Source organism: Hemicordylus capensis, chromosome 2, assembly GCF_027244095.1.
Source record: "Hemicordylus capensis ecotype Gifberg chromosome 2, rHemCap1.1.pri, whole genome shotgun sequence".
NCBI lineage: Eukaryota > Metazoa > Chordata > Lepidosauria > Squamata > Cordylidae > Hemicordylus > Hemicordylus capensis.
Window position 1 is genome coordinate 331,791,734 of NC_069658.1, and position 13,751 is coordinate 331,805,484.

General features: G+C 46.4%; 1 protein-coding gene across 3 annotated transcripts in view; it reads right to left on the minus strand.

Moving 5' to 3' along the window:
- Nucleotides 1-13,751, minus strand: part of CDHR2 (cadherin related family member 2) — a 43,078-nt gene that overhangs the window by 17,635 nt on the left and 11,692 nt on the right. For all 3 annotated transcript variants that reach the window (XR_008314757.1, XM_053288918.1, XM_053288917.1), the window contains 10 exons: nt 10,500-10,589; nt 10,083-10,208; nt 9,423-9,566; nt 7,576-7,651; nt 6,121-6,227; nt 5,802-6,032; nt 3,327-3,482; nt 2,570-2,737; nt 2,279-2,340; nt 1,900-2,143 (listed from right to left, as the gene is read on the minus strand). Coding sequence is in view for 2 of the 3 variants with exons in the window: in XM_053288918.1 (XP_053144893.1) it covers nt 1,900-2,143; nt 2,279-2,340; nt 2,570-2,737; nt 3,327-3,482; nt 5,802-6,032; nt 6,121-6,227; nt 7,576-7,651; nt 9,423-9,566; nt 10,083-10,208; nt 10,500-10,589 (1,404 nt within the window). In the remaining variant the exon portion in view is untranslated. The remainder of the gene's footprint in view (nt 1-1,899; nt 2,144-2,278; nt 2,341-2,569; nt 2,738-3,326; nt 3,483-5,801; nt 6,033-6,120; nt 6,228-7,575; nt 7,652-9,422; nt 9,567-10,082; nt 10,209-10,499; nt 10,590-13,751) is intronic.

The window sequence follows — 13,751 nt, forward strand, 5'->3', positions numbered from 1 at the left end:
CATTCAACCCTTTCCACAAGAGCCCCTCCCTACACCAAAGCTACCTTTCTAGCCTTAGCATATATGCCTAATTCCCATTGGTTTCTGGGATTTCAACAGACTGTGTTGAGGCTTCGCTCCACAACGGAAAGAGTTGGAAATGTAACTCACTTAAACAAATAAGCAAACAAAATCAGGAACCAAAAGGAAACATGGAGGAGAACCAAAAAGAAACACCCCCTTCCCCCAGTGATGCCTCTGAGAAGCCCACAGGCAAGAGTTGAGGGCATGCCATCCCTCATGCAACTGGTGTTTAGAAACATCTTGCCTCAGAGCCCGGAGGTCATCTATAACCATCAAGACTGGTAGCCATTGATAGACCTCTCCTCCATGAATTTGTCTAAGCCTCTTTTAAAGCCATCCAAGCTGTTGGCCATCACTACATCCCATGGCAGAGAATTCCATAGATTAATTATGTGCTGTGTGAAAAAGTACTTCCTTTTGTCGGTTCTAAATTTCCTGGTCATCAGTTTCATGGGATGACCCCTGGTTCTGGTGTTGTGAGAAAGGGAGAAAAAATTTATCTCCCCACACCATGCATAATTTTATAGACCTCTATCATCTCTCCCCTTAGTTGCCTTTTTTTCTAAACTAAAAAGCCCAAGATGTTGTAGCCTTGCCTCATAAGGTAGGTGCTTCAGACCCCTGGTCATCTTGGTTATCCTCTTCTATACCTTTTTCAAGTTCTATTCTGTCCCTTTTGAGATACAGTGACTGGAACTGCACATAACACTCCAAATGTGGCCATACCATAGATTTGTATAAGGGCATTATAATATTAGCGGTTTTATTTTCAATACCCTTCCTAATGATCCCGAGCATGGAATTTGCCTTTTTCACAGAGGCCGCACACTGAACCAACACTTTCAATGAGCTGTCAACCATGACCCCAAGATCCCTCTCCTGGTCAGTCACTGACAGCTCAGACCTCATTAGTGTATATGTGAAGCTGGGGTATTGAGGGTTTTTTTTGGGGGGGGTTGCCCCAATGTGATCACTTTACACTTACATTATCATATTTGGCATTTTGTTGTCCACTCACCCAGTTTGAAGAAATCTTTTTGGAGTGCATCACAATTTGTTTGGGATTTCACTACCATAAATAGTTTAGTATCATCTGCAAATCCACACTGCTTACCCCAACTTCTTGATCATTCATGAATAAATTTAAAAGTTTCAGTACAGAACCTGGAGGACCCCACTTCTTATTTCCCTCCATTGTGAAAACTGTCAGTTTATTCCCACCCTCTGTTTCCTGTCCTTCAACCAGTTATACTGAGTCAGACCATTGGTCTATCTAGCTCAGTATTGTCTTCACAGACTGGCAGAGGCTTCTCCAAGGTTGCAGGCAGGAATCTCTCTCAGCCCTATCTTGGAGAGGTTGCCAGGGAGGGAACTTGGGATCTTCTGCTCTGCCCAGTGGCCCCATCCCCTGAGGTGAATATCTTACAGTGCTCACACATCAAGTCTCCCTTTCATATGCAACCAGGGCAGATCCTGCTTAGCTAAGAGGACAAGTCATGCTTGCTACCACAAGACCAGCTCTCCTCTCTCCTCTAGTACAGACCCTGATTGTAGGGATAAGTTACATATTTTTGCTAGGCGATCAGCAATTTCACATTTGAGTTTTTGTTGCAACCTCGGGTGGATGCCATCTGGCCAGGGCAATGGTGGGAAACATGGTGGGAAGGAGTCTCTTAAACCAAAAAGAGAATCTTCGAGATACATGCATTATGGGGAATTAATTATTTTGTCTTATGAGTACACTATGCCTCAGTTACTTCTTAAAGATGTGCAAGAGATTAGTTTGATGACTGCCTCCATGCACAAGTCCAAAGGAAGCTGGTGTTTTGTCCTTACCTGGATCTTGACAGGGTCAATATTTTTGCCCTCGGTAACAAAGATGTTGTAGGAACCTATTACCACTGGGGGATTGTTGTTGATGTCAATAACTGAGATCTCCAGCTGCGTGGAACCAGACAAGCCACCCCCATCCACTGCCTGCAGAGTGGCGTAATAGGTAGAACGGGTTCCCCAGTCTAGTTTACTGCCATTGGCCACCAGCACGGCACCTGTTGTTGCGTTCACGGTAAAAGTGGACTGGCTGCACGACAGACAAAACAGACCTATGCCTTAGCCTCGATGGACAATCATTGCCTCCCAGCAAAAGAGGGCCAACACTAGAGCCCTCTCTCCCAGCATCTCCCTGTCGCTATGGCAGTCAGTCACATGTACATACACGCTCTGAGGCAGCAGCTCGTAAGTGATCTCTCCAAACTTCCCGCTGTCTGGATCAGTGGCCTGCAGGAAGGAGAAGAAATCAATGAGTTATTATGAATCATTCACTTGTAAAATCATCAGACTACTGGGGACAGAGCTGGAGGAAATTCATTCTGTAGGGTCCTCAGCCTGGTCACAAACACTGACCATTACCCCTTGAGCCATATCAGTGAGCACAGGTCCTTCTGACCCCACCGCCCATCGACAACCTCCCCTGCCTGGGCCCCAGGCAGCAGTGGAGCTCGCTTACTGTGATGCCAGGAGAGACAATGGTTCCAGCTGGGCTGTCCTCCAGAACATAGAGCTTGTAGTCACTCTGGCTGAACTCAGGCCTGTGGTCATTGATGTCAACAAGATCAATGGTGACGGTGGCATAGGAGCAGCAATCAGTTGTCCTCCCAGTGTCATTTGCTACAATCTGCAAGAGTTACAAAGAGACTGGTAAGCGGCATCCCATCCCTGTTCATGATTATATCCTCATCAGAACAGAACTCCCTTCAGGATGAAGATTATTAACTCGTCCTTCTTGCTTTCTTGGAAGGGGGCAGGATAGAGCCAACCAGCCAGATGCTTTTTTTACGAGTTGCAAATACAATCTTTCTGGGCATCAGGGGAAGTTGTGGGCCTATCTGCTTAGCAGCCAGTCAGGTAAAATAGGACTTCTCATACGTAGTGGGAGTCCAGAGTGGATGGGGATGCATGGGCTCCCAAAAGGGTACTCCCCTAGCACTAACCACAGAGTTCTCACACAATTAGACAGCTTCAGGCTGCACCGACAGGAGATTGACATTCTCATCCAAACAGATGGTAGAGTGTCTGTTCTCACTTAGGTCTCCTCACTTAGGTCTCCTAACTTAGGTCTCCTATACTGAGCTTGATCAGAAGAAGATTTCAGCTGTTCATAGGGAAAGTTTGCTTCCTGGCAGCTGATTCTAGATCCTAGTTCTGGGCAGCAAAACAGCAGGGGACAGTTCAAGAGAATAGGCCTGTCTTTCTGGGTCTCTTACCTCCACAATCATAGTATGTGTCTTTTCATAATCCACAAGACTGGAATTGCTCACTAGCACCTGCACGGTGCCTACGTTCACAATCTGCTGGGGTGACACTGAGAATGCAAATGCATCTGGACCCCTCAGGGACAGCTGGAAAGTGCCATTGGAACCCTGTTCAGGAAAGATTAATCAGGGAACTCAGAAAAGACAGGCTTTTGGCACACATTTTGTAAGCACACACATGCACATGTGTACTCTATAAGCAAGGGCAGTTGGCTGGTACCACCCAAGGGGAAGAAGCATCACTGCGACTCTTGGCAAACGCTGGATCTCAAGAGAAGGAAAATAAGTGATGACACACTACTACAATTTGCATTCTCACTGTTCTCACCGTATTTTCTTTAAGACTTACTCACCCCCAGATGGATAACTGCAACACACTCAACATGAAGTAACAAGACATCCCCCCTTCCATTTTAGAATGTAGCCTCTGCTTGGACCAGAATGGTGGCAGAGACAAAACATGACAGCAAGACTCCAACATAGCTCAAAAGTGTATAATGAACCTGGGAAGGCAGAGACTACACCCAAGGAACTTACATTTTAAATGAGAGCAAACCTCCATTTTGGAACAGCAAGACCCAAAGACAAAAGCCATGTCCTAGTAAAGAAGTCAACCACACTCTAAAATGCAATCGAAGCAACAACACTGGCGTCAACTGGAGCTTTTCAAGTGGAAGGCTTTCTTCTGTTTCCTTAGTGCAGGGGTTCCCAACCTGCGGTACTCCAGATGTTGCTGAACTACAACTCCCATCATCCCAAGCCACAATCAGTTGTAGCTGGGGGTGATGTTGTAGTACAGCAACATCTGGAGTACTGCAGGTTGGGAACCCTTGCCTAAATGATTTCCTGCACTGAACTGCACACAGAAAGTAAATTGAGCTTCCACATAGAGCAGTTCCAGCAGGGGTGTTACTTAGTGGGGGAGTTGTACTCACATCACTATTTTCCATCTGCACTAGGGACAGAACATTGCCAGATGGTCACCAGTACCCTTGTCCTCACCAAGCCCAGCTTTTAAACAAAACAAAACAAAACAAAATCCTGTTGTCAGCCATTTCTGGTTTATCAAATGCCTGCAGCATACCCCCTCTCCCTCTGCAGTGTTGTGTGGACCCCCCACAAAAGCCCCCATAACAATCAGTGCTCATGACGGAATAAGCCTCTGACTGGAGGCACAACAGAATCCTTTTGCTCTTGCCCACACAGCTCTCCTGGCCTCTCAAGAAAGCCTCAGCCACCTAGACTGGCTATTCGCGCCTCGGTCTCCATCACAGTTTTTAGAAAGCATGTTAAATCTTGGCTTTTTACCCAGACTTTAATATGATTGTCTCTACTGATGCTTTGTTGTGTTTTGTACCATTCTTATGCTTGTATTTTAAGTCTTTTTAGTCAGATTTGTTTTATATTTTAGCTTAGTATTTTAATTGTGTCATTTTTTTAGTCTTGTTTTTAACTTTTGTGTGAACCGCCTTTGGGATTGTTTTAATGAAAGGCAGTATACAAATTTAACAATCAATCAATCAATCAATCAAAATGCTCTTCAATAAAGAAGCAAATTCTCTTTTCTCTCTCTTCCTGTTCTCTTTTCCCACCTTTGCAGTCCCTGAACTTGATCCCTTTTCTAAGGACCTTATAAATATCCATTGTTTCTCCTGTATTCTACCAAAGACAACCACAGGGCCCTGTGGTCGCCTTGAGTCGACACTGACTTGATGGTACACTTTACCTTTTAGACATGTGTTCGCTTCAGTCCTGGGATCATGGTGGCAAGTTCTTCCCTCTCTTGCCCTGTGCTCTCCACCCCTCTTTAAGGCCCATATAGGTCTAAAGCTGCATCTTCTGCCCTTGCTGAAATCACTAAGCGGAATCACTGGACTAGGGCAAAGTGGGCCACACAAGACTGGCCTGTGGAAGTATTTAAGGCAAGGTACAATAGGCTGCCAATGGCAAACCAGTGAAGGTAGGTGAACACTGTTTGATAAACCAGAAAGTGCAAGCACATGACTAGCTTAATATTTAATTTGAATGCCCTGACTGAACCATTGAAAATTTTATAGGAGATTGATATAAAGACCCTACAGCGCCATCCTACTCAACTCCTGTCTCACAGATGATCACTCCCCCCTCCTCCTGCCAAGGCTTTTGCTTGTAAATGACTGAAAATTAGGAGCACAGCACACACAGCTCCTTCCTGACGCTGGGTAGGAAGGACGCCTGCCCTACCCAGTTAATGTTGACAAAGAGCCTTTGCTCCCCTGAGTGGTACCAGTGGTCAAAATGTGAGGTTCTGGCTCAAATGGGGCAGTAGGATCAATGCCCCAACAGAGCACTGAAATCAACCCTTGTTCAAAATCTAGAGATCCCTGTTATTCTCACATCGTGTGTCCCACCCACACAAAGTTATTCCTACTCTCCTTGCATGCTCACCTTGTCAGGATCATAGGCCACAATGGTCAGATTGTCCACAGGCGTTCTGGCAGAAGCATGCTCCTCTATGTAACCCAAAAAGTTGCTCTCTGGAGGTGCTGTGAAGTTGCAGGCAGGGTATCTGCATGAATAGAACTGAGGAATGTTGTCATTGATATCAGTGATCTGGATGGTGACAATGGTGCTCACCTGTGCCACCTGCTGGTAAATATTCAGGTTTTTCTCTCGAGCCTGTGTGTGGGAGCAAGAGAGACAAGCTGAGGCCTTGCGTGGTAGTGACAGGGAGGCAGGAAGCTCTCAGAACTGGTGTGCTACTCACCACAACCTGGAGCTGCACCTGTTCACCTGGATCACCTTCTCGGTCCAGGTTGCCACTCACAGTAATGACTCCTGTGATACGGTCAATTCTGAATAAATTAGTGGGATCTAATGGAAAGAAAGAGGAAAGAAACTTCTCACTGGCCACATTAGAGGGAGGGAGGAGCTGGCCAGAGTATTCCATGTTGACCAGTTTCCTTTTTAGTCTTCAGGAAATACAGGAATGCACCTACAAGAACAGTCCACCCACTAACTCAGCCTTAACTGCTCTCATTCAGTGCCTCTGTTTTCTTCTTCTTCTGCTTCTTCTTCTGCTTCTTCCTCCCCCCCCCCCTTGCGGGGAGGCAGGAAGACATTGCAGAGTCCAGCTATCTAGCATCAGGGCTGGCCAGTCTCTGTGGCGTTCTTATCCCTGGACTTCGGGGCCTAGGTCCAGAGCCTCCACACCTCCTGGGGGCCCCCAAATCCTCTTTAGTCTGTCCTGGGTGGTGTGGTCACCACTGACCCACACTGCACACTGCACTAACACAGTGGGGGGCGGGGTTCCAGCTCGTGGGGAGGGAGCCATCCAAAGGCCTTTAGGGCCCGGCTCCAAAATTACCTAGGTGTACCTCTGGCCAGGCTGCACACGAGTCTGAAGGCTCATAGTCATCTAAGGGCTCACCCGGCTGACTCCTGAAGAAGGAGTGGGAGGATCTCCACTGCTGCTGCTGCCCACCACTACCTAATAGGCCTCCTTATCAGGCCTTGCCCCTGCTGGCTTATGGGCACAGACTGTGGTGATATCCCAGCTCTGAAGCCATCTATTCTACAGCTTGTTACAGGGAAAGGTGTGGAGCAGAATTCCCTAGCAAGGTAAATGTGAGCTGGGATAACATCTCGAGAAGGAAGAAGTAGAGATAAGACAGCCAGATCAGGCTCTGTGACATTCAATAAATGGGTTCTAAGAGAAAAGAGGCAGTACCCTGTTGAAGTAAGGAGAAACATCCTCTGGCATCCTATTGGAAAAGGTGTTGCTGAGGAAAGTATTCTCTGAAGGTCAAGAATGAATGCAAGAAGTAGACAGCAGGCACAGTGATGCTACTGTCCGACGCTACTGTCCATGCTAATCCAGCTTGGGGGGGATCACCCGCACAACCTGGCAGGGACCAGGGATGGAAGGATGCATCATCTGTTATGGCTTCTTATGCCACCAGTCTCAGTCACGAGACTGATCATGAGTGACCCACAGGAATAGGAGTGGGATCCACACGACTGCTCAGCCCTTTCTCCAGTCACTGCTTTGACTCCCAATTTCAGCTCCTCAGTTCCCTCTTGCTATGTCCATTTAGTCAAACACTTGCCCCCAAATGACACAAACAACCTACACACACAGTGCCACCGGCATGCTGACCCTCGGGCCTGTTTGCACACTGGATGTGTCACCCATCACCAATGCCACCCATCTTCCACTTACTAGTGATGTTATAATAGATGATATCATTCACTTCCTTGTCCCTGTCGATGGCTCTCACCGTCACCACTGAAGTACCCTGGAATGAGGAAGCCATCCACAGTAAGTAGGGCAATAACATACTTCTATCTACAGTTGCCCGCTTGTGAATCAACCAACCTTTGCAGCTGTGCAAAGGTGAAACAGCAGTTTGATATGCAGAGATCTGAGACTTTTCACTGCATGGAGATCAAGGCTATCATCTGCCAATTTCTACATGCCAAGCTGCTGTTAAAGGTACAGCTATATAGGTTGGTTAAAACTGGCAATACTGTCTCCACCTCATGGTCATGGAGAACTGGTGTGGTGTGAATAGCAGCATGAGGTGTGGAATTCAATCCGCCTGCCTCTCCAAACCCCAAACGTGTGGCTATGAAAAAGAAACAGAAGAGGGCTTAACACCCAGAGAGCAGTGTTCCCTCCAAGGCATGCGCACATGCATGTGCTCACAAGTTTTTTTATGTCCACTCAGTTAGGAACACAGGAACATAGGAAGCTGCCATATACTGAGTCAGGCCATTGGTCTATCTAGCTCAGTATTGTCTTCACAGAGAGGACACTGCCCGAGAGTTGTGAACTTGTGAGCCAGTGAGTGTGCGAGGTCTGTTCCTGAGCACAGGGAGGCATAACAAAGCTAGCTGGCTAATCTCTGCTAACTGGACAAAAAGGTACCTTTTAAAGTGGAACCTCTATTATATTTAGTAGGGGGAGAGCAACTGCCCCTATTCTACCCAGCATGGCATCTTTTTCAGTGGCATTTGCTGATGTCTCCTCTGTGTATCTTTTTAGATTGTGAGCCCAAAGGGGTCATCTTCTCATTCTTTTTCTCATTTCTTTTGCTTTATAAACTGCTTTGTAAACTCCTCTGTTTGTGTTTGTTTGTTTGTTTGTTTGTTGGAAAGTATATAGGAAGATGCTGCCTTAAACCACAACAGACCTTTGGTCCATCCAGCTCAGTACTGCCTACACTGACAGCCAGCCGCTCTCCAAGGGTTTCAGGCAGGAGTCCTTCCCTGCCCTGCCTGGAGATGCTGCCAAGGACTGAACCTGGGACCTTCTGCTTGCAAAGCAGATGCTCTACCAATGAGCTACAGTCCCATCCCCTCGTATAATTAATAATCATTATAAGTAGTAGTATAAATAACAACAACAACAGGGACAGGGCAAGGCAGGCCATTTGTGACCTGTGGATTACTTAATATTATTAATTAATTAATGTATTATTTTTATATCACTTTTCAACATTAAAAAGCTCTCAAAATGGTTTACATAGCTAAATACATGAGAAAGACTATGTTCTGCTGTAACTTTTAATGGGTTCTTTGCGGATAACATCTCTTGTATTCGGGCTGACGTGGACTCTACCATTTCTATGAAGTCTACTAAGAGGGTGTCCAGCAGTCCTTCTTGGGGATTGGATCAGTTTCAGTCTGTGACTCCTGAGGATGTGGACAAGCTGCTTGGGGCGGTGCGGCCTACCACTTGTTCTCTGGATCCTTGCCCAACTTGGCTGAGTCTATCTAGCAGGGAGATTGTTGGAGGTGGCCTAGTTAATATCATTAATACATCGCTGAGGGAGGGTAGGATGGCTCCTTGTTGGAAGGAGGCAATGGTTAGACCGCTTCTTTGGATGGGGCAGTATAAAAATGTAACAAAATAAAATAAATAGGTACTCCATCTCAAAAAGCCCCACATATGCGTGAAGCCCCTACCAAGGAATAAAGCCAATCCAAATGGCAACTTTTCCATGACAAAGGCTCCCAGAAGCCGCAGGATGCTGGCCCTTGAGGGTTAGAGTGGGTGCTTCTTACCAGGGCACAGTTCTCTGGTACCGAGCCTGCATAGGGCTCTCCCAGGAACTGGGGGTCCAGGTCAGCCACATCAACCACTGTCACAGAGAGATAGGCCGTGTTGTTCTGATGGACCAATTGACCGTCCAGCAATCCCCCACCATCCTGTAAAGCAGAGAGACAATAGCAGCTGAGCATGTTCCACATCATCCTCTTCCTGCTCAATAAAAACCCCTCCCTTCTCCATAGGAACACAAATGGCTTCCTTTCTAGAAAGTCCTCCCTGCAGCATGTTTTCCATACATTAAAGATACACCCCTGCCTGATAGGCAGCCTTTGTCTTTTTTTAAAAAATGTGATTGTTCAAAGTACAAACACCTCAATCATTTAATGCTGCTTTTAAAATGAGAGACCAGATTGCAAGGGCAGGGAAGTGCTCATAAAGGCAGATATGGATACTGGTGTGGCTGCTTCCAGTCTAGGTCTCATTCCACCCTACTTGAAAAGCTAGTCTGATTCATCAGTGCAGCTGGGGTCACTGCACACAACCTCCCTACCCATGGTAGCTGGCTCTCCCTTACCTTTCTTTCTCATGAACGCTTCACAGAGGAGAGGATTCTTCCTTGTCCTCCCACCCTTCAAATCTTTTTCCTTCTCTGATTTTCATTGGCTCAAACTCACCTTGGCTAGGATCTTGATTCGGTAGAACGTGCTCTTGTTATTGTAACTGAGTGAGCCATTCAACACCACAGTGCCATTGTATAGGATGTAGAAGAGATTATGATTCTGCACATCATCTGGGATGACCTAGGGAATGGGATAGTGTAGAATTTAGAAACGCAACGAGTGGCAGGACTACAGCATTTGTCTGGGACAAAATAAACATTCTCTCCAAAATGACTTTGTGACAAAAAATCTCTCTGTGTGTGTTTCTTATGAATCAGATTATGGGGTGACCTTCAGCTGGACAGACTCTTGGCACAAAGAACTGAAGCAAAAAGCCGCAAATGCCCCCCACCCCACCCCCAGGTCATAAAAATGTAATAATGTCTAGTGCTCACTACAACAACAAAACGACATTCACATGGTGACACTCACATCTTCAATTGAATAGGATACACGCCCAGCGCTTCCGGTATCTGCATCCTTGGCCAAAACTGTATAGATTGGGGAGCCGACAGTTGTATTCTAAAACAGATAATGGGTCAAGTCAGTTTGGAATAGGATTGCAGGGAGGGGCAACAGAAGCCACAGCCCAGGCGACTGCCACACACAACTAAGCAACTCCTGGAGTCCTAATTCATCCTCCCTCGAGAAGTCCCTTCATTGTTCATACAATATTATCGGAAAAGCAGGTGATGTGCCCAGAGTGGGTAATGTACCTTCAGTCATGTTTTCAGCCTCTTTGCACAGAGCACAATTTTCAGCAGACAGGAGCACTCTGATCATGACTCAAAGCATGATCAATGCTGGATACTGAGGAAAGCACACCCCTTTGCTGTATCTCTTAACTTGTCTGCTCTGGATATACCTCGGGATTCCTGAAGATGAGGTTACAACCTGGAAACTGTCATGCCTAAACAAGGCAGTAGTTCTTTCTAATTCACACTGGAAAGGGGTAGCCCCTGTGGAACGTAGATTCCTGCTTTCATTTCTCAGTCTCAACACTCAACATAGGGATGCCATGGTTGCAAACAGTGGTTGCAAGCAGGGGCGTAACTATAATAGGGCAAGGAGAGACAGTTGTCTGGGGGCCCACTGCCTTGGGCGCCCCCCCAGGGGCAAGTCACATGACTGACTCCCCCAGCAGCACACCCATCAGGGCTTCCTTCAGTTGTATTCATTCTCCAAAATTGATGTGAGTGTTAAGACCTGGAGCTACCAGAACAGCATGTCTTTCTCTCGTAGCATTAAATGACTTGCATTGTCCACAATTTACAAAACCTTTAAAAAAATAATTTAGGATGATGTTCTATTGTGCCACAAACACACACACACATTTTACTATGCTTTTTGTTACCACTATTCAGCCTCATGTAAGATTTCTTTACTTCATGAGCTGAGCTTCAGTGGGGGGGCGGGGGGGACATTTTAAAATCTTACCTCTGGGCCCACTCCACCCTTGCTATGCCCCTGGTTGCAAGCATGCATTTGAAGCTGACCAAACAGTTTCCCATGGGGCACAGAGGAGCCCACACGTTTAGGGCCACTTTTGAACTGGCCATCAGATTTCTCCTAAGTCTTGGATGGGGCAGGTATCTCAAATATAGCATGACTGTGTTAACCCCATGATTGGCTTCCGTGACTGATTTCCCCCAACCAGTTTATCACGCATAAAAGCCGTTCTCACGACCAAACCTACGTGGGTAGGAGAGCTGTAGCCTGGGTAGGGCTGGTCGGTCATGAGAACTGTTGGGTTGCTCCTGATCCTGGCACTCCTCCTCTGGTTTCGAACCTGCGCTCAGAGTGAAGTAGGAGGGCGGGCGGGCCTCCTACCACACGATCGGGTCATGTGGAAGCTCGGGCTGCTGACAGCCGGGGCTTCCATAGAGCTGGAGGTGAGGGAGTGGCCAGGCAGGGCAGAGCTTCCCCAGTGTACAGCACTCCTTGTGATATCGTAGGGTGCAGCCTGGTTCCCCCTCTCTCCCTTGCTGCTCCAGGAGTGCTCATGCTCCGGTAGTGTGGGCACACAAGCTGCAGTGGTGACGGCAGCCTCAGACCATAGAGGGGACAGGTAGGTAGGCTCCTGCCTCGCCACAGCCCTCCTCAGCCCCAGCAGAATCCGTCGTGTGAATGACCTTATAATTGTGCCTGCATATCCCATCTGTGTACACTTGATGTGTATATAAGCACTGTTATTCATGTATTCTGCTCAGCGCATGTGCCAGCCCTACCTTGGGATTCCTGTACACACTGTGCACAATCTATACAACTCTGCATCTGAAGAACGGTCCAGTCCCCACACTCACTTTTTCAAATGAATCCATTGTCATGGATATTAGGAATAAAATCAGCCAATCTTTCCTTTTTGATTTTGATTCAGCTAGGCCTAGAAATGATGATCTACCTATAACCTTTTTCGCCTACAACCTTTGCTCCTGCAACTCGGTGTTTTTCAAAGATGCTTACATGAACTAGACGTTCCACAGGATGTTTTAAGATCTTTCTAAGTTTGCCCTTGCTTCTCAGTCATAAGGATTAGTGAAGGAAGCTTAGGATGTTAATTATAAATTTCAGTTATAGTAACAATAGATTACCAACTCAGTGGCACATTTTACCTTTACTAACAATAGATCAAAGAAGAAGCAGTAACAAATGAGTACATGATCACTAGTTGTGTATTAAGAAAGGATGAGAATGCTGATGTTTTTCTCCAAGTTATGGTTTTGTATAGTCATGAGAAATTTTAGAATAAAAAAGGAGATATCCAGATCAAAAGTGTCAGGTCACCTTTGGGCTTGGGTCTTTTCTTATTTTACAGTTTGTAAGAAAGTACAATGCTTCTTGAATCTATGCTCCTTGAAACCCTGAGGCTCTACACATGATCTAGCTAAGCCCGCTCTCCCCACAGATGAAAAGGGAGCCGGCCCAGGGTGGGGATTGGGGGCCGCCCAGCCCCCAGAGATTCCGGGATGCCCCACGTGAAGGTGCCAGGCATCCCGGGGAGACCCCAGAGGCCAGGGGGCTGGTTGGAGCTTCCCAGTTGGGGGGGGTCTCCTCATGAGTCACCGTGGCGCGGTCACCAAAACAGGGTTAGCGGAGCACTCGCTCCACTAACTTTGTTTAAAGGGGGGTACTTACTGAAGTTTGCTGCCGGGAGCTGCGCAGCTCCCGTGGGAGCACACAACCGCTAGAAAGCAGGCTCGGCTTTCTTAGTCCGCTTTCCCGCGGTTGTGAGAATCGCCTCCCTGCGTAGTTGATGCTATGGGTAAAGCTTTGTCTCTATGCTATAATATCTATATTAACTGGCCCTATTCACCCCCAGCACAGTACTTCCAGTGACTGTTGCTGGTGTCTATCTTATGTTTCGTTTTAGAATGTGAGGCCTTTGGGGACAGGGAGCCATCTTATTTATTTATTGTTTCTCTTTGTAAACCGCCCTGAGCTATTTTTGGAAGGGTGGTATAGAAATCGAAATAATAATAATAATAATAATAATAATTTATATATATATATATATATATATATATATATATATATATATATATATATATACTATATAAGTAAACTAATATTTTTATAGACTTTTTCCTCTCGAATTTTCATCCTTAAATATTGTCATTCCAATACCCTTGTGAGGAATATGAACCCATATGTGGTGTAACTTCTGGACTGGAACCTTGCACACAA